At 50.0% G+C, this 21,370-nt stretch overlaps 1 protein-coding gene across 20 annotated transcripts in view; it reads left to right on the forward strand.

Moving 5' to 3' along the window:
• LOC137433857 (CLIP-associating protein 2) overlaps positions 1–21,370 on the forward strand; it is a 186,780-nt gene that overhangs the window by 63,068 nt on the left and 102,342 nt on the right. For all 20 annotated transcript variants that reach the window (XR_013624324.1, XR_010985755.2, XR_010985754.2 and 17 more), the window contains 3 exons: positions 1,589–1,756; positions 2,414–2,472; positions 14,944–15,105. Coding sequence is in view for 16 of the 20 variants with exons in the window: in XM_068126315.2 (XP_067982416.2) it covers positions 1,589–1,756; positions 2,414–2,472; positions 14,944–15,105 (389 nt within the window). In the remaining 4 variants the exon portion in view is untranslated. The remainder of the gene's footprint in view (positions 1–1,588; positions 1,757–2,413; positions 2,473–14,943; positions 15,106–21,370) is intronic.

Genomic DNA, 21,370 nt, shown 5'->3' on the forward strand with positions numbered 1-21,370 from the left:
TCCATCCCTTCCCTCTCTTCAAATGTCACGACAGTTGACTCCTCTCGTGAGAAGGCTGAATGTGTCAATTTTGTGTTTGCTTCCTAATTTTGTTTGCTCCCTCGCTCTCGGTACCCATCTTTCCCTGCCATACCCAACTGCTCCTGGAGTCTGTCTTTTTCACTTGAGAAGGTGGAGAAGATTCTTTCAACCCTCAACTCTGACTCTGCTCCTGGACCAGACGGCATCAGTTTACGTTTACATCAGCTCTGCTGCTCTTGCACATCCTCTCTTTGCCATTTTCACCCTATCATTTGTGATTTGTCATCTCCATCTGCTTTGAAGTCCACCAACATCACTGCACTACATAAAAAGGTGCAAAAACTGATGCCTCAACTGCAGACCTATCAGCTTGCTTCCAATCATCAGCAAAGTCATGGAATCCATCATCACAGTTGATATGAAATCCTTCCTTTTCCTTTTCTCCAACATCCTCATCTCAGATCACTAATTTGGTTTCAGACTTAGTCACTCCACGTTGGACATGCTGCTTATACTCTCTCAACAATGGATGGAGGCCCTCAATGTCAGACATGAGATCTGGGCAGTCTCTCTGGACACATCTTGTGCTTTTGATATAGTTTGGCATTCCTGCCTTACTCTTCAAACTCCCTGCCTATGGCATCCAAGGCCAACTCCACACATGGCTAACTGACTTCCTCTACTCTCGTAGCCAACATGTGGCACTCATGCCAACATGTGCCAACATGCCAACATGTGGCACTCAACGGACACCTAAATTCCTATCCACCAAAATTGCCTTCATCCGCAGCTTGATGGAGTACTGCTCTCTTCTCTGGGCTGGCTCCCCTGCCTCACATTTCGCTAAGCTTGATGCTGTGGAAACCTCTGCCAAGCCCAACCATTCCTTTCAGGGTTATGTTTTTACCTCCTGCCCCCCTTTCCACCACCCAAGCCTTTTAGTTTTCTTGTTACATTTATGTTTCATCCATGGTATTCCCTTCTGCTTGCTGTGCTTGAGCTTGCATCCAGCTTGTTCATCCCCTGTGTACTCCTCCCTTCCCTTTAATCTCTTTCCCTCACCAATTGTCCCTTAGTTGTGTCCCTCTACCCTGATGTTGCATTTTCTGCTGTTGCATTTTCTGCTGCTGCTTTTGCTGTATGTATGCTGTATGTATGCTGTATGTATGCTGTTGTTGTTGTTGTCATTGTCATATGCTGTATCTATTTTCTGTATCCTGCTGTTGTCTGCATTTCTCCAATTTTCTGCTGTTTCCCTTATTCTGTTGTGTTCTGGTCCATCCTGTCATCTAGATCTTCCAAGAGCTTCGACTTCCAATACAAAAAAGCTTCATATACATTTGAATGGTAGTGGCGGTTTAAGTGAAATTGTGGTTTATTTGAATGGTGTGCAGAGGGTTTATTAGAGTATTGTGATTAATTTGGGTGCCCCAAGTCGAGAAAATGCGAATTATGGCTAATTTGGAAAATCTGGAAGCTGGTTCAGTATTTTAGTTAATTTCCTGCTACATGTCGTTTAGTTTAGTTTAGTTTCATGTAGTGATTTACTCTGCACATACGTAAACAGGTGCTACTGGGGTCTACACAACCAATTGCCCAGTGTGGCACGAACTCTCTACTCGAGTTTGGAACAATCCTACCAAAAGGCTTTGCAAAACGCTCGTGGTCCAGCGAATGGAGTTTCACTGCTGCCCCATTCCGACCGCTCCTCTTCTAGTTCTCAAGAGAGCCTCAAGTAAGCAGCAATTGCTGTATTTTTTATATATTTTTTATTGTCTCTATTGATGTAATGAACGTACTTGGCGGTGCTTGCTGGGATGAATGATCCCGGTGTGTACCCGATTTAGATTAGGTACACCTTATCCCTGCGCATCGTAAGAGCGTGACCAAGGGTTGGCGTCAGGAAGGGCATCCGGCCATAAAAACATTGCCTCAAACAGGGAACCATGATTGTCATGGGGCCTGCAAGGCTAACCCCCACTCTCACGGGGAAAATGGCCTTAAAACGATCATTCATATATATATTCAATCGCGACTTGCTAATTATACTGCAAATAGCTTAGTTTGAAGAAGCCTGGAATTCAAATCCTAAATATCTGAACTTCAATTAGCTAGATTTGAACCGACAACCTCTGTGATGCGAGTCTAGTTTCCTTGCCATGCAGTCACCACCAGTGTGGCAGTTTGATTCAGAGACATGGAGCATCAACTGTTTGTGCTTTTGGTAGCAGTGAATGAATATGAAAACCATTGTCGCCATTTGTATCATCATAAGATGTGGAATCACAGCAGTAGGTGATGCTTTATCATTTTGCAACTGTGATATTTAAATCTCCACTGAAGTTTGACTGATAAAATGTGTTTATTGAATGTCTTTTGTTTCTATTTCCAGCCGGCAATTTGGACGGCGAAGAATGGGAGCACAGACAGCGGCTGCAGCAATATCCAAAAGTCAGTGCTTTTACAGATATAAGAGAAGTTTGCTGAAGAGCTGTATATTGAGAAAAGTGCATATCTCACAAAACGTATTGAAGATAGAGACTTGTAAGATGTGCAATATAACACCAATAAAATGATGTTTATGGGGGGAGGGCTGGAGAATTTAGCAAATGAAGTTCAAATTTTTAAGTAAAGTACCTAATGTTTTGACTTGTATATTAGAAAAGGTTTGTTTGTACCATTTGTTATTCAATTGCCAAACCTGACTTCAATACGCGACTTTCAAAATGACATAATCCTCCCCAGATTGCTCGGCATGCATGCGCAGAAACCCCGAGCAACGAAGTAAGTTGGTGTGGCCTGGACATATTTCATACCTCCCAGATAAGGATTGGAGAATGAAACGACCCAAAAAACTTTTAAAGAAGCCGAAAGTTCTTGTAAGCGGACCTGTGAGAATGGAGTGTGGCTCTGCACAACAAAACAGAGAACTTATTGCTCAACTCATCCAAAACGTTAATATGTTGCAGTCTGTATTGCAAAAACGTATGACGATGTACGCTCGTGAAAGGCCGAAGGTTCCTAAATGTGTGTTATAACCAAATCTTTGAGCTTCTTAACACTGACGGGAAGGTCATATTAGGGGCTTGTTGATGCACAGGCCCAACACTGATGGGCAGGTACATTTAAAATGATATTTACTTTTCATTGTATTTGGGAATATAGGGGGATGGCAGTTGTGTGGCCTGAGAGTGCTGTTGTAAGCATACGTATATATTTTGTTTGGTTGCAGAGCCACAACAGAAATTGCACTCAAATTTTGCATCTATTGGTGGAAGGAAAAGTGTGATTGTTATAACCACGGCCGCCACTAGCTAATTGTATTAACAGGAAATGGTACAAACCCAACTCCTCTCATACACGCATATATTTCTCATGTTTCTACATTTCCATGAATGTTTCAGGGATATAAACCAAGTATGGTTGGCAGAGGAAGGAGCAAAGGCAGTTGGTGAAAAGGAGGTTTGGAAGAGGGTAAAGAAGATCAAGGATAGAGGGAGACATCCGGATATGGGGTTGCTGCACCTGCATGGACAGAAGAAGAAAGCAGCAAGGAGAGCTGTGGATAAGACGAGGAATGACATGGAAGAGGAGGTGTACAACAAGTTGGAAGAGAATGGTGGGAGGAAGATTATCTATAAATGGGCTCGTGACATGGATGAGGAGCAAAGACATGAAATTGGGGTGGGGTGGTGATTAAGGATGGTGACAGGAGGCTAGTGACAGAGAGGGGTGCAGTATTGAAGTGGAGTTGGTGGAGATCATAGAAGAGTAAGTGCAGAGGGCATTGAAGAGGGTGAAAAGGGAACGGGCCAGGCATTGGTGTGTGTGTTTGTTTGTGTATAAAATATGTGGAGTATGTCGTGCATAACGTGCACACAATATACATTACAACATGTCATGTATTATATGTGTGTATATAATGCATGCAGTTCATGTCAAGTATATGTGTGTATATAATACATAGTATAGCATGTCACATATACTATGTTTATAAATCACTATCGTGCATGTGTATGTGTAAATCACGATTCATGTACAGTGCATTCAGAAAGTATTCAGACCCCTTCACTTTTTTCACATCTTGTTATGTTGTAGCCTTATCCTGAAATCGTTTAAATTCATTTTTTTCCCTCATAAATCTACACTTAATACCCCATAATGACAAAGAGAAAACAGGATTTTAGAAAGTTTTGCAAATTTATGAAAAAGAAAAAACTGAAATATCACATTGACATAATTCATACCCTTTGTATTCATACCCTTTGCTATGACACGTGAAATTTAACTCAGGTGCCTCCCATTTCTCTTGATCATCTGTGAGATGTTTCTACACCTTGATTGCAGTCCACCTGTGGTAAATTCAATTGATTGGACATAATTTGGAAAGGCACACACTTGTCTATATAAGGTCTCACAGCTGACAATGCATATCAGAGCAAAAACCAAGCCATGAGGTCGAAGGAACTGCCTGCAGAGCTCAGAGACAGGATTGTGTCGAGGCACAGATCTGGGGAAGCCTACAAAAAAATTTCTACTGCATTGAAGGTTCCCAAGAGCACAGTGGCCTCCATAATTCTTAAATGGAAGAAGTTTGGAACAACCAGGACTCTTCCTAGAGCTGGCCGCCCGGCCAAACTGAGCAATCGGGGGGGAGAAGGGCCTCCAGAGATCCTGTATGGAGATGGGAGAAACTTCCAGAAGGACAACCATCACTGCAAGACTCCACCGATCTGGGCTTTATGGCAGAGTGGCCAGACAGAAGCCTCTCCTCAGTGAAAGACGCATTTGAATGTTCTTTTTGAATGAATTTAATTTTCTGTACATAGGTCTGACGCGAGCCCAGTATCAGTTAGTGTTCAACGATTCCTTGTTCTTTCTTCTGTTGGGCCCCGAGAGAGAGAATTTTGAAAGCATGTGTTGCAATCAGTCAGATATTCCTATGAAGTGCATAAGTTGTACTTCAAGAGAATTTTGAAAGAAGAAGATTTTTTGTGAAATGGACCCAGCCCGGCCGAGGCGGCCTCGACCGGCCTCGCCACCTAGCCTATAACCTTCCCGGGGCCCGTCCCGACATTTTTTGTTTCAGAGGTTTCCTCCTATCTTTCACCGTTCAGGAGATTAGTGCATGCAGACAAACAAACCAACAAACCAACAAAAACTTTCTATTATATATACAGACTTGGCATTTAATATGGAATATTTTTTTTGTGGGGGTGAACTTACTTTTCAAGATGTCTTACAACCAAAAGTTCATTGGAATTATGTTGAAATTATTCTAGATTTTGTTAATGTGACCTTTAAAAGAAACAAAAACCACATTTGACATTTCAAAACAAATAAATTGATCCTTGAAAGTGCTGAAAACTTATATCGAACTCAATTCATGGACAGTACTGTGTTAAACTTCTGTACGTTTTCCAGAAGTATCTCTTTATTTTGCACATTAGCCAAAAAAATTTTTAAACAAAAAGAAAAGGTAAATTACGACTGGGATTACGGACAGTAAAATTACAGTTCAGTACTTCGTGTAACCCCCACGAGCATTCAGGAGAGCACATACACGTTGAGGCATGCTGTTCACGAGATTTGCCAAGGTTTGGATAGGAATCGCTTGCCATGCAGTGACAATAGTCTGCTGCAATTCACGCACAGAGGTCGGCTGCTGGTCCAAGTGGTCGATTTGACGCGTTAATTCTGCCCACAAGTTCTCTATCGGATTCATATCCGGGGACATGGCAGGCCACTCCATATGCTCTACACCACGGTCAGCAAGAAAGTGTTGGATCATGCGAGCACGATGAGGCCGTGCATTGTCATCTTGGAAGACAAAGTTTCCTCGAAAGGCTGCACGAGCAAATGGAAGCAATGTTTCTTCCAGACTGGCCCTGTACTTGAACTGGTTCAGGTTTCCATTCAGAACAACCAGGTCAGTTTTGCCCACTGCATGAAAAGCAGCCCAAACGGTCACCCCACCACCTCCAGCTTGGACTCTTGGCACTATACAATCTTTGTTGTAGGCTTCATGCACTTGTCTGCGCACTCGGACGCGGCCATCTTGACGATAGACCAGAAATCTAGACTCGTCACTGAAGATCACGTGATTCCAGTGTCCTGGCTGCCATTGACGGTGCTCTCTGGCCCACTGCAATCGGCGCTGGCGGTGTTGTCTGGTTAGCCGTGGCTTTCTCAGGGGACGCCTGGCACGATAGCCTGCTTGAACCAGTCGTTGGTTGACTAGCCTTCTGGATACAGGCACATTTGTCAGTTGCTGCCACTCAGCCCTAAGCCGATTAGCTGACTTGGTACGGCCATTGCGGACTAACCGGTGCAGCTGGCGATCATCCCTCCTTGTGGTTCTGCGGGGACGTCCTGGCCTCGGTATTGGAGTAGGGACACCCCTCTGAGCATTTCGTTTCAGGATCTTTGACACCTGACCTCGAGTGTTGCCATACTGCCGAGCAATAGCACGCTGTTTCATGCCGTAATTTCCTAAAGCCACCACTCCATGACAAACAGCATTGTCTAGTTGACGGACCATCTCCAGAGGAAGCGGCAATAACGTTTGGAGATGTGCAGCAGTTGTTTTCCGATAATACATAACGCAACAACCCTTGTATACCCGACTGTGAAGCCAATCATCAAATGCACCTGTCCGTACATTTTGCCATGCCACCTGTTATATAATCCTGTTGTTGACTTCTTGCTGCGACAGACAATCAGTGACATGGTTCTTTTAACAAATAAATCATCAAAGTGTAAAAGAAACTCACCAGATTGATATACTGAGTTAAGAAAGTAAACCCAAGTCAAGAAAAAAAAAATTCCATATTAAATGCCAAGTCTGTATATATATATATGTATTTTTTTGTATATATATTGTTGCGAATATGGAATTTGGCCTCCATATCCGCTTGTAAATATTCCCCTATTTTCCCCAATACTCCCCAACTATCCCCAATCCCCCATTCCCTACTCCCATTGTCTGTAAACAACAATCAGTAGAGCCGACCTACCCCTTATTCCCCCATTAAATGTCGTGCCCAGGTCCACCGCACCACACGTAGACAACTTTCGGACATCTTGCTAGTTATTCTTAGTCTATGTCAGTTAAGGCCTCGTTTCCATTAATTATGACTCTTCGTTGCACCAGAATGTGATTATATGGCATCAGTAGTGAGTTTAGGACCTTTCCCATACCTCCTTCCATCTTCCATACCTCCTTCCATCTTCTTCCACAACTATAACTACAACAACAGAGGAGATGGGGGCGGCGCGGCGGCGCGGGGGAGGATGCGTCCTCACACCGGCTCGGCGCTCCACGGGGTTACCAGAGGGGCTGGCTGTCAGCTCCTCGTCAAGGGCGGAGCCTGGTAACCCCCCCGCACCCAATCAGAAGGGCGGACCGATTCCATCTGGGGCGGAGCTAACGAGCCGAGGGCGTGTCACTCCCCGCCGGATATACGTGGCGACTTAGCGGACGTGAGTGAGATGCGCCCCCAGCTGGAGAAAGAAGTACCTGCGCGCGCTGAGTCAGAGGCGCCCCGCCTGAGAAAGAACGTTGCCTGCGATCGCTGAGAGGAAGCGAACCCGCCTGGGAAAGAACGTTACCTCCGAGCGCTGTGACCTCCCCGCATCTTTGGACCGGACCGAACCGTGTGGATTCTGCCCCGAGCCCAGGCGCACCTGGAGCCACCGATACCTGCCTTTCCCTGCCATCAATCCCCGTGTGAGTCAGCCGTTGTCCCGTTTATCTGTCGTCTGTCCGGGGTCAATATAAGAGTGTGTCTAAGTGCCTGTCTTCCTGTGATATACCTCTAGCCCCTGTAATCTAACCTTTCCGTACGAATATAATTGAGAATCGAAACGTTGGTGTCTGTCATTATAATCCAGCCGGGTGTCTTCTTTTCCTTTATTGATCCAGCGTAGCGCGGCTCCGTCAACGTCGAGTATAATCGGGTAATTTGTGCGGACACGACGGCCATTCCGCTCGGCCCACCTTAACATCAAAGTCGTGTCTGTAACAATTGGTGTCGAGGAGTGAGATTCGGACCCGGGACTAAATTAGTTAGGCCCAAATTTTGGGAGGGAAAATCGATTCGGAGCGCGTACTGCGCTCGACAAAATCGATCCGGAGCGCGGTCCCGCGGTTACTGCGCTCGACGAAATTATAACAGCAAAATTTGGATTTGTGTTACGAAACTCGAATTTTGAAAGTCGCGCTATGGCGGATCAAGACGGCTGGGGTCCGGTAGGGGAGAGTGAAGCAGGGTCGGTCCAGGACCAAATTGAGACACGTGAGGAGAGCGAAACAGCGGGGGTAGCAGACGCGCGAAATGGCGCCTCGCACATAGCTACGGCGGCCGCACCCGCTGCACAAGTGGGAGGGATGGCCCAGATGCAGGTCCTCATGGAGCAATTTATGGCGCAAATGCAGGCGTCCCTCAAACTGCAGAGTAACCAATTGGGGGTAATGGGGAACCGGATGGAGGCTCAGAGTGAGCAAATGGGGGTAATGAGGGACGAAGCGAGGGCTCAGAGTGAGCAATTGGGGGTAATGAGGGACGAAGCGAGGGGTACCAGTGAGGGATTAGACAATAATTTTAAGGGATTAGACAATAATTTTAAGGGATTAGACAATAATTTTAAGGGATTAGACATGAAATTTGGGAAATTAGACGATAGATTAGGGGAAATACAGGAGGGGTTAACGGGGGTAGAAAACAGAATGGCCGCTCAAGAGAATCAAATGGAAGGGATGCAAAGAGGGTTAGAGGGGTTAGAAAACACCATGGAAGGCAAATTGAGGGACATGAGGGACCAAGCGGAAAGGGAAGTTAACCAAATGGGGCAGCAGATAGAGGGGGTCAGAATGGGGGTAGAAACCAAATTGGATGCTCACAGGGAGGAAATGGAGCAGATGAGGGTGGCATCTGGGCAGGAGATGCAAGTGATGGGGGAGGAGATCAGAAGAGGAGTGAGTGAGGAGGTCGGAGGAGTGCGCGAGGAGGTGAGACACTGTAAGGAGCACATGGAGAAGGAGGTGAGAAAGGGGACTGTAAAGTTACAAGGGGGCATAGAGGACCTGACGCAGGAGGTGGAGCAGCTGACGGTGGGACAAACGGAGTTAGTGGAGCAGGTTCAAAGGAACACTGCGGTATTAGGAGGTTTAAAAGCGACACAAAACGACATAAAAAACGACTTAATAGCGACAAAGAGGGAATGTCAGATGGTACGTGAGGGACTGACAACGAGGTTGGACGAGGTGATAGAGGTAATGGAGACGACGGACCGGCAGGTGAGGACGCACATGGAAACGGTCAAGGTAGCCTTAGAGGATGAGCTTGAGGAGACGTACCGGGGAATAAAAGAGGTGAAGCACAAATTAGAAGAAGTGGAAGAAGGGATGAGCGAAATTAAGAAGCGACGGAGAGGGGATAAGAAAGAGATAAAAGAGGAGATAAAAGAATTGGTCCAAAGTCTGTGTTTGGATCGTGATGATGTGCTCATTAACCGGATGAGGGATTCGCAGGTGATGGAGGAGAAGCGAAGAGAAAGAGGACCCGGTGTAAGTGGTGACCAATATGGTCGTGCGTATGATGCGCCAGGGGATTTAAGAAGCTTGGGGGTCGAGATGGACCCGGGTGTTCGTGAGAGGCCGTTGGTGAAGTGTGCGACAGGTCTGGTGTGCGAAAAAGGAGGTGTGCGAGAAAGTCCGACTCTGGGGTGTGTGAGGAAAAAGTGTGTGCCAAGGAGTGAGGGTGCTGGCGAGAGTGAGTCGGTCGTAGCGTGTGTGCGAGGGAGCACATGGAAGCGCGGTGTGGTGAGTGTTACAGAGGGTGTGACGGGAGAGTGTGTGCAGGAGTGTGCGCGAGAAAGGTGTGTGACGGACAGGTGCATGGGGAAAGAGTGCGCTGTCAAAGGCAAGGAAGAATGCACGCCTGTGGTGAGTGTTGCAGAGGGTGTGACGGGAGAGTGTGCGCAAGGGTGTGCGCGAGAGAGGTGTGTAACGGACAGGTGCATGAGGAAAGAGTGCGCTGTCGGGAGTAAGGGCGAGTGCGTTGTCAGGAATGGAGGTGAAAGTAGTGAGAGTGACATGGAGCGTGAGTTAGTTGTGACAGGTGAGCGAGGATGTACACCTGGGATGGAAGGATGCACGCCTGGAATGGTAGAGCGTGAGTGGGAATGCACGCTGGAGTTGGTGGTGAGGCACGTGGTAGGGTGTGCGAATGAGGGCACACCTGTGATTGTCACAGAGGAGGTGACCGAGGAGGGGGCGCGAAGCGGTGTATTGGTGAGGTGTGCGAGCAACGAGTGTGTGCCAAGTGTTCGGTGGTCAGGTGTGTGACCAAGGCTGTGAGTGGAATGGGTGTACCTGGGTGTGTAAGGAACGGTACAAGGAGCATGGGCACGGCTGGATGTGTGAGCAAGGAACGGGCTGCGGGGTGTAAGCATCCAGGTGAAGCATCGACGGTAACCAGGTTAGAGGTTAGGTCGACTTTTAGCCGAATCGGGCCCTCGGTGCGTGCTGGGCCTCGCTTTGAACGGCCGCGTCCGTGCTCCACCAGGCGGAGCGGGCGGCAGGATAGGAAGGGTCATCATGGCGACCACTTTTTGGTGAGGCATTCCGGCAGGCCGAGATCGAGCCATGGGATGGCTCCGTGCCGAGATGGTGCGTGGGATCTCGGCCCGGGTAAGCCCCCGTCCCTGCACCGAATGCCGGACGCATCCAGCCGCTGGCACAGAACAACCCGCATTCATGGCTTGGCTTTACGAAGCCGGGCTTTGGACGGGAATTGGCGCACCGAGAGGCAGTAGTGAGTAGACTGGGTGATGAGGTTAGTGTTTTGGCCCCAAAATTAGAGAAAAACAAAATTTGGTGATTGGCAAAGGATTGGCAGTGATGATTGGCAGATGATGGGTAGTGATTGGCCAAATTTTTGATTTGTTGAAATTTGATGTGCCGAATTAGTAGTGAGAGACCCCCGATGTGGTGGGATGGCAAATCCACCATCCTTCCCATAGTGGGGGCAAAGGAGCAATAGTTTATGGGGTGTATGGCAGTGAAAACTAGCCCGGGTGGGTTAGGTTATATTGATAGGGCCCTAGAAGATGACATTAGGTGACGTTAAGATTAGTTAGCGACTGATACCTGTAGTGGGGACGCAGGTAGATTAGTATGGATGATAATGACGAGGGAGCGCAATAGTTTAAAGGGACGACTGGGAAGCGCAAGTTTCAGAAGGGAGTAGTTAGATGAGATGATGCCGTGTGTGTGTGAGGATGGAACAGGTGTGATTGCACAGGTGTGCAACTGGACAGGTGTGTGGAGCAGTGTGTGAGTAGTGAGTGTGTGGATCAGCGCGAATGCGCTTGGGGAGAGAAGGGTGCAGGTGGCACCAGGTGTGAGAGCACAGGTGTGCAAATACAGGTGTGTGGAGAGAGTTGGAGTAAGTGGTACGGAGTGGTGTGCATGGTGTGAAGGTGTGAATGGGGGAAGAGTGGACCCCCATCACGGATACCCGGGGCGGGTAGTGTAAGTGTTAGGTAGAGGGTACAGGTAAATTGTGGTTGGATATTGGCATTTGTGGTGCGGGTGAAAGAATGGTACATGGATGGGTGCATTAGTGTTGTGGAAATGGCTGGGCGTGTAGCCTGTTAGTGTGTGTAGTTGGTTGGGCACTCCACCACTGTGAGGATGTCGGCCAGGTGAGGCCGCAGGTGGGCTCTGGGAGCCGGTAGAGTTGTGGATGGGGCCCGAGGATCCGGAGGATGGACCCGGGTAGCCCAGTGCCAGAGAGGGCACCGAGTGGGGAGAGCGCCAGAGGGCCTTCCCCAGGTAGTTAGGTTAGGGTAAGGAGCAGGTAAGCTCGGAGGCAACTGCAGTGGTGGAGGTGTGCAGGTGGGTAGACCCACTGGGAGAGGTACACGCCGCAGCCCAGAAATTGTGCGAGGGCACCGGGAGATGAATCGGGGGAGTGAGACCCCAAATTGAAGAGCACCACAGTTTGGCCAATGGGAATTGGTTTTTAGAACCCATAGTGTAAGAGGGCCAATGGTTTGGCCGGAGAAAGACCCCGGGTAGTGTAAAGTTGTTAAAGTCATTTAGGAAATAGTTAGGATTAATGAACCTGTCGCACCATACGCAGCCACTTACCTGTGGTGATGATGATGACTCCACACCTGTGTTTTCTTTGTTTTGTGTTGCAGGAAGTAAGAATTGTTGTGAGGATTTGTGAGACGCATCACGACGTGGATGAGACATTGGGGTGATTCCATCTCTCCCTCCCTAGGAGGGACTGATGATGAATTGGTGATGGCAAATTTTGATGTTCAGTTGAAAATGGCAAATTTGATTGGTTAGGAGGGAGAGAAGACGAATTTGGTATATGGGAGGAACGGGGAAGACAGTAGGGATGTTTGTTGATTTGTAAAGTAGATGTTTATGAGTGGTGTTGTGTTGTGTGGATACAGTAAGGGGTAAGGGAGGGGCCATGTAGGTTACCTGGTGGGGGGGGCGTACGATAGGAACGTACCTGTCTCACCTGGTTCCCATGTGCCCCCAGTGTGCATTACCTTATATTGCGTGCACTTTTGCGCCCTTACCACCTTACTCACTTGTCTGCTTCTTTTGTCTCCCGCCTCCGAGGATCTGGCTTTGGGGTAGAGAGAGAGGAGAGAGAGGTGCTGGCTACGCAGTTGTGGGCCTGCACTTTCGCTGTTGGCTGCCTGGATCGATACACCATATGGACCGCAATGTTTGTGGCCACCCACAATGGACCGCAGTTCGTTTGCGGCCAAGCACCACCCGTTGATGGACCTATGGGTCAACGTGGCACCTATGCCATAAAGGTGAACCACTGTTAATTAACACCACTGAAGGCCACACGAAGAGCAAGAGACACCTGCAGGGTTAGGGGTTGTCGAATTTATTTTTATTCCAATGAACAATGGTGACTGCACCGATTGGTGGTGGGGTGGTGCTTTTGATGCTGGGATGGGGTGCTCTGCACGTTATTAAAGGCCGTCGGCCACAGAGCACTCGTGGGTTGGTGTATCGATGCTGGCAAGCGCGCTCTCTCTATGCATAACATCTGCATGTGTTCCTCCAAAAACAGGTCCTGGATCGTAGTGTAAATAGCAGCGTAGTCGTGTAAATAATGCTCCCTACCGGCTGTATGTTTAGTTTGCGAATTCTTTCCGGATTCGGTTATCCTGTGGGTGTGTTTCTGTGAGGAGAAGGGTGCAACGTCGCAGGGGGACATATTTACTCATTTGTGAATATCTGTAAAACTGTCGCACTCAGGGTAGAGTTAATAGTAGAGGGAACTACATTGCGTGCCACACTAAAGTAGGTAAAAATTTATCGGGTCGGGACGCCCCGAGGGTAGAGAAGGGTGCAATGTTGCGAATATGGAATTTGGCCTCCATATCCGCTTGTAAATATTCCCCTATTTTCCCCAATACTCCCCAACTATCCCCAATCCCCCATTCCCTAGTCCCATTGTCTGTAAACAACAATCAGTAGAGCCGACCTTCCCCTTATTCCCCCATTAAATGTCGTGCCCAGGTCCACCGCACCACACGTAGACAACTTTCGGACATCTTGCTAGTTATTCTTAGTCTATGTCAGTTAAGGCCTCGTTTCCATTAATTATGACTCTTCGTTGCACCAGAATGTGATTATATGGCATCAGTAGTGAGTTTAGGACCTTTCCCATACCTCCTTCCATCTTCCATACCTCCTTCCATCTTCTTCCACAACTATAACTACAACAACAGAGGAGATGGGGGCGGCGCGGCGGCGCGGGGGAGGATGCGTCCTCACACCGGCTCGGCGCTCCACGGGGTTACCAGAGGGGCTGGCTGTCAGCTCCTCGTCAAGGGCGGAGCCTGGTAACCCCCCCGCACCCAATCAGAAGGGCGGACCGATTCCATCTGGGGCGGAGCTAACGAGCCGAGGGCGTGTCACTCCCCGCCGGATATACGTGGCGACTTAGCGGACGTGAGTGAGATGCGCCCCCAGCTGGAGAAAGAAGTACCTGCGCGCGCTGAGTCAGAGGCGCCCCGCCTGAGAAAGAACGTTGCCTGCGATCGCTGAGAGGAAGCGAACCCGCCTGGGAAAGAACGTTACCTCCGAGCGCTGTGACCTCCCCGCATCTTTGGACCGGACCGAACCGTGTGGATTCTGCCCCGAGCCCAGGCGCACCTGGAGCCACCGATACCTGCCTTTCCCTGCCATCAATCCCCGTGTGAGTCAGCCGTTGTCCCGTTTATCTGTCGTCTGTCCGGGGTCAATATAAGAGTGTGTCTAAGTGCCTGTCTTCCTGTGATATACCTCTAGCCCCTGTAATCTAACCTTTCCGTACGAATATAATTGAGAATCGAAACATTGGTGTCTGTCATTATAATCCAGCCGGGTGTCTTCTTTTCCTTTATTGATCCAGCGTAGCGCGGCTCCGTCAACGTCGAGTATAATCGGGTAATTTGTGCGGACACGACGGCCATTCCGCTCGGCCCACCTTAACATCAAAGTCGTGTCTGTAACAATATATATATATTTTTTTGTATATATATATATATATATTTATTTTTATATATATATATATATATATATATATATATATATATATATACATATATATATATATATACATATACATATATCTATAGAAGATATATAATATATATATACATAGAATAGCTATATATATAGATATATAGATATATAAAATATATAGATAGATATATATAGATATATAAAATATATATATATATATATATATATATATATATATATATATATATATATATATATATATATATATATATATATATATATATATATATATATATATGAAAAATAGCTCTTCTATAACCATATCTAATCGTTGTTTTGTGTCCCAAATACGATCTCATCAGAATCTGGAAGTCCCCGCAAGTCTGCACCCACACCAGGTGTCATGCAGCGCTCCCGCAGTGATGTGGATGTTGGTGCAGCTTCCAGTGCCAAAGCTCGTGTATCAGATTTTCCAGGTGGTCCTACTTCTCCAGCCAAAAAATCAGGCTCCAACTCAAACTTGAGTGAGTATAGTGTGGTCTCCAAACTATGTTTTGCCTAGAGGTATGACTTGGTTTTTCTTTATTTACTATGTGCTTAAATCCCCAAAGTGTAAGTGTTTAAATCATGTTAAAATAGAAATTTTGGTGATGTAGGTCAACTATAACATGATCCGTTGGTTTCTTAAGTTTGTTTTTGGGTTAACTTGAAATGTTAACTCTTCAATACGAAAGACGGCAGGGGATCAATTTTTCTCAGCCAACTCGCTTAAATTTCTGTTCTCTTGTGTGGATGAGGAAAAACTAACTTAAGAGTCATTCAATCTGATTCGTGCAATAACAACCAGAGCAAGAGGATGCTGGTGGGGAGGGAGGGAGTGAAATACTAATAAAGCATTTGTTTGCACAATATAATAATACATCTCCAATGTGCCTCTTAAATATAACAAATATGCAATATTTGTGCAATCCACAACTATAATGATCAATTTAATTGCTGAAGCATTATTATGTACGATATGATATGTTTGATGTATTAAAGGTGAAATGCACTGTCTCGGCTCTATGCTATGGCATTCATTCACATGGGTCATCACAATGATGATTCAAGGGCTGATTTATTTATTTTTGGCAGGTAATATTACACTTTTTCCATATTTATGATGATACTAGTGAGGTATCCGTACTATGCACGGGAGGGAGGCCGGAAACACGGACAAAAAGTTTGAACCAATAAATTCCGCATTCCTGAGATTCCTCCTGTCCAACTTCAGGCATTCACAGCAGGTCCGTGAAGGCCTTGGACAAAAAATTTACTGCAGCTGAATGTTTCTATACCCAGTCAATGGTGAAACTGCAAATGGTGAATCGCAAATGTCACAGGTGGAAACACTCACATAATTTCCTTTATAATCGATCTTTCTACAATTTCATTCCAAACTGCATAATTACAATCACAAATGAATACTATACCATTAATATAACAAAATACTTTAGCGGTTACCGGAAGCATGACACAATCACCTTGCACCGGCCAATGACGTAACCGGCGGGCGGTTACTTGCCCGGACTCGCCCGGACGTGTCCGGACTTGCCTTGCCCGGGCGGACTCTCGATTTGCATACCACGCCCCGTTGAGAGGCGTGGCTGACTTATTTGCATACCACGCCCCACCTGAGAGGCGTGGCTTTTGTGTGGTGAACTTTTGATATAAATTGCCGCCCGTGTTAATGGGCTATTCAGTGCTTTTGAGTTCTTTTGAGTTGAGCTAGAATAAATAGCTCAGTGAAACTTCGTTCCTGGTGTCGTCCATTTTGTCCGGCTTTATCGTGTGAGCATAGCTCCACAATTTGTGACCCCTTTTCAAGAACATGGCGATGGAGTCCATCTGTAGCTTTGAAGCTCCCTGGCTTTTGGGAATCGCACGCAGCCATCTGGTTCACCCAAGCGGATTCTCAATTCGCCCTGCGGAACATTACGGAGGACACTACGCGCTACCACCATGTGGTCTCCGCGCTCAAAGCCTCCACCGCTGCCCGGGTCCTGAGCTTCCTACAGAACCCGCCGAACGCCGACAAATACGGCGCGCTCAAAGGCCTACTCCTCGGTGCGTTTGGACTCATGGAGAACGAACGAGCGCGACAACTACTCGACCTCCCGGAGCTGGGTGAGGCCCGTCCATCCGAACGCATGGACCACATGCTTGCTCTACTCGGTGACCACAGCCCAGATTTCCTCTTCCGCGAGCTGTTCCTCCGGCAGCTACCCGGGCAGGTACGATTAGCTTTGGCTAATTCGCCCATCACGGACCCTCGCGCCCTGGCCAAGGAGGCCGATAAATTTTTCTCGGCCAGGTGACACGTCGGAGCGGCCGCCTGGAACCCTGGGCCGACCGAGGCAACGCCCGCGCCACGACCGGCGCCACCACCGGCCGAGTAAGCGCCACTGGCGGCAGCGGCCGCCGCGATGCCCCGTAGACCGAACCCGACGTGACCGCCGGAGCCTCCACCAGAGTGGACCATGTGCTACTACCACGCCAGGTTCGGGCAGAAGGCCAGAATGTGCCACCCACCGTGCACTTTCGACAGGTCGGGAAACGACCAGGCCGGCGCTCGCTGTCGGCCATTCAGGCAGCCTTCTGTTTATTACGGACACAGCGTCCGGGCGGCGTTTTTTGTGCGACACCGGCGCTCAGCTGAGCGTGATACCCGCCTCGGTGCAGGACAAACAGGCCGCGCTTTGCGGCCCCGCCTTGGTCGCCGCAAATGGCTCCTCCATCCGCACCTTTGGTTCGCGCAGCGTCGCATTTTACTTCGGGGGCCAGCGCTTCAGGTGGGACTTCATCACGGCGAACGTGCCCATGGCCTTGCTGGGTGCAGATTTTCGGTGCGCGCATGGGCTTTTGGTGGACGTCAAATGGCTTCGGCTCATCAACGCGGAGACCTTCAGCTCGCTCGCTTGCTCATTGAGCGGCTCCGCACCAACCAAGCTAGCCTGCGCGCTCCCGGCCGTGGACGATTTCACCCGCCTGCTCGCCGAGTTTCCCGCCCTCACGTAGCCGACGTTTTCGGCTGTCGCCGTCAAACACGGCGTCGAACACCACATCCAGACCACAGGTCCACCGGTCTACGCCAGGGCTCGTCACCTCGACCCGACCAAACTCGCCGTGGCGAAGGCGGAATTCGACGCGCTGGAGCGATTGGGCATTGTGCGGCGCTCGAATAGTGCGTGGGCCTCGCCCCTGCACATCGTGCCCAAACCGGGTGGCGGATGGTGACCATGCAGCGATTACCGCCGCCTCAACGACGCCACCACCCCCGACCGGTACCCGATACCACACATACAGGACTTTTCCGCCCGTTTGGCATTGCGGGTGATCTTTTCCAAGGTCGACCTCATTCGGGGCTACCACCAGGTACCCGTCCGGCCGGCCGACGTGCCGAAGACCGGTATTTACACCTTTTGGCCTCTTCGAGTTCCTTCGCATGCCGTTCGGCCTTAAGAACGCGGCCCAGGCCTGCCAGCGGCTGATGCACAGCGTGCTGCGCGACCTCACCTTCCTTTTCGTCTACTTGGACGACATTCTCATCGCCAGCACTTCCCGGGCGGAGCACCTCATCCACCTGCGCACGCTTTTTGAGTGCCTCGGCCAGCATGGCCTCATCATCAACTGTTTGATGCCAGTTTGGCGTAACGGCCGTCGACTTCCTGGGGCACCGCATCACGAAGCGTGGGGCCGTCCCGCTGCCTACCAAGGTGGAGGCAGTCACAAGTTTCCCGCGCCCCCGCTCCATCAAGGCCCTACAGGAATTTTTGGGGATGGTAAATTTCTACCACCGGTTCGTGCCTCGCGCCTCCCAACTCATGCGCCCCCTGTACGAAGCCCTCCGGGGCAAGCCGGCCAAGCACGATGTCGCCTGGACCAAAGAGATGGACGCGGCGTTCACGGGTGCTAAGCTGGCCCTCGCCAACGCGACCATGCTGGCGCACCCGGCGCTCGACGCACCCATCGCCCTCACCACGGACGCTTCCGACTACGCGGTGGGCACCGTGCATGAACAGTGGGTGAACTGGGCTTGGCAACTGATGGCCTTCTTCGCCCTAACGAGCGCAAGTATAGCGCTTTCGACCGTGAGCTCCTCGGCCTTTACCTGGCCGTTCGCCACTTCCGCCATCTTTTAGAGGGCCGCCCGTTCATGGCGTTTGTGGACCACAAACCCCTGGTCTTCGCCATGGCCAAGGTTGCAGAGCCGTGGTCGGCCCGCCAGGAGCGCCACCTCTCCGCCGTTTCCGAATTTACGACGGACATCCGGCACGTTGCGGGTAAGGACAACGCTGTGGCCGATTGCCTCTCCCGGTCCGGCGCGAACGCCGTCCACCTCGGTGTGGACTTCGCCCGCATGGCGGCCGACCAGACCGCCGACCCCACGGTGCAAGCCCTCCGGACAGCGGACACAGGCCTGCGGTTGGCCGACGTCCCCTTCGAGGACACAGGCACACTTCTCCTGTGCAACGTTTCCCTGGGCCAACCTCGCCCCATCGTGCCCACCGGATGGCAGCGGCACATTTTTGACGCCCTCCACGGCCTTTCCCACCCGGGCCGGGAAGCGTCGCAGAAGCTCGTGGCAGCAAAGTTCGTCTGGCACGGGCTCCGTAAGGACGTCCGCGACTGGGCCAACGCCTGTGTCGCCTGCCAGCGTGTGAAGGTCCACCGGCACACCCAGGCCCCGTTGGCACCATTCGACGTGCCCGCGCGGCACTTCGACCACGTCAATGTGGACCTGGTGGGACCCCTTCCCTCCTCGCGGGGCTTCACCCACCTCCTCACGATGGTGGACAGGACCACCAGGTGGCCGGAGGCCGTCCCGCTGGCATCAACAACATCCGCCGACATGGCACAGGCTTTCATTGACACCTGGATTGCCCGTTTCGGTGCCCCTCGGACATCTCCTCCGACAGAGGCCCGCAATTCACCTCCGAGCTTTGGGGCGCAGTCGCCCAGGCCCTGGGGGTCAAGCTACACCGCACCACGGCCTACCACCCCCAAGCCAACGGCTTGTGCGAGCGGTTCCACCGCTTGATGAAGGCCGCTCTCAGGGCCAGCCTCCAGGACGACAGTTGGGCCGACAGGCTCCCGTGGGTCCTATTGGGCCTCCGAACGGCCCCTAAAGAGGACCTCCAGGCTTCCACCGCTGAGCTGGTCCACGGTGAGACACTGAGCATGCCGGGCGAGTTCATCCCTGACGCCACCGGCCCCTGGTCCACGGCTCGCCAACGCTCGGTCCTCCAGGAGGCCGCCAGGAGATTTGCCCCCGTGCCCATGTCCCACCACGGCTGCCCCCAACCCCAAGTTTCCCCAGCACTTCGCACTGTGGAGTAAGTTTTTATCCAGAACGACGCACACCGGGGACCGCTCCGGCCGCCGTACGATGGACCTTTCCGGGTCCTGAAGAGGGACGACAAGTCGTTCATCATTGACATCGGCGGCAAACCGGACCGCCTCAAGCCGGGCCATTTGGACCTTGATCAACCTCCACGGTTGGCCCTTCCTCCACGACGGGGCCGTCCCCCGTCAACCAAGCCCCCCGCCCGACCATCCATCGCCACGCCACCTACCACCCCCACACGAATCGCCAGGGGTCGTTTCTGCCGGGTCATCAAGACCCCCCTCAAACTGACTCTCCCGGTGCAAGTTATTTCTGTGGGGGGCGCATGTTGCGGTTACCGGAAGCATGACACAATCATCTTGCACCGGCCGATGACATAGCCGGCGGGCGGTTACTTGCCCGGATTCGCCCGGACTTGCCTTGCCCGGGCGGACTCTCGATTTGCATACCACGCCCCGTTGAGAGGCGTGGCTGACTTATTTGCATACCACGCCCCGCCTGAGAGGCGTGGCTTTTGTGTGGTGAACTTTTGATATCAATTGCCACCCGTGTTAACGGGCTATTCGGTGCTTTTGAGTTCTTTCGAGTTGAGCTAGAATAAATAGCTCAGTGAAACTTCGTTCCTGGTGTCGTCCATTTTGTCCGGCTTTATCGTGCGAGCATAGCTCCACAATACAATGTTAAAAAACACTCGTGAGGTAAACAAATGTAGACACCATTCTGAAATGATAACCAATACAGAGGAATCTGCCAGCGAGAAAGGGTGGATACGAAACACTTCATGCGGATCGAAAATCATAATTGTATTGAGGAATTTATGAAACCTCCCACCCACATACCTTAGGATTGATAAAAAAAACTTCGTCGTTCGGGTGGAAACTCAATCACTATTGTATCGAGATATTATCAAACCAGTGACTGTGGGGTGCTTGTGATCATCATCCTCCTGTGTTTACTTCCGGATTGGGAGCACTTTTGTATGGGTAGAAACTCAAAATCATAATTATATTGAGGAATTTATGAAACCTCCCACCTACTTTAGGACAGTCGCTGGGGCCCCAAAACGTTACACAGAAGTTTGGGCGGGGCTAGCCCCAGAACTGAGGGAATAGTTTTGGGACGGATGGCCAGACAGACAGACACTCCTGTTTTATAATATAGATATATCCCGGTGTGTACCCCGGCTTAGCATAGGTACACCGTATCCCTGCGCATCGTAGGAGGCGACTAAGGGTTGGTGCCAGGAAGGGCATCTGGCCATAAAAACATTGCTTCAAACAGGGAACCATGATTGTCATGGGGCCCGCAAGGCTAACCCCTGCTCTGGTCGGGAAAATGGCCTTAAAACGATCATTCATTCATATATATATTGTTACGGATCTCAACGTCGGCCTTTTCCCCTT

The sequence above is a fragment of the Myxine glutinosa genome, chromosome 1 (genome assembly GCF_964187855.1).
Source record: "Myxine glutinosa chromosome 1, kmMyxGlut1.1, whole genome shotgun sequence".
Classification (NCBI taxonomy): domain Eukaryota; kingdom Metazoa; phylum Chordata; class Myxini; order Myxiniformes; family Myxinidae; genus Myxine; species Myxine glutinosa.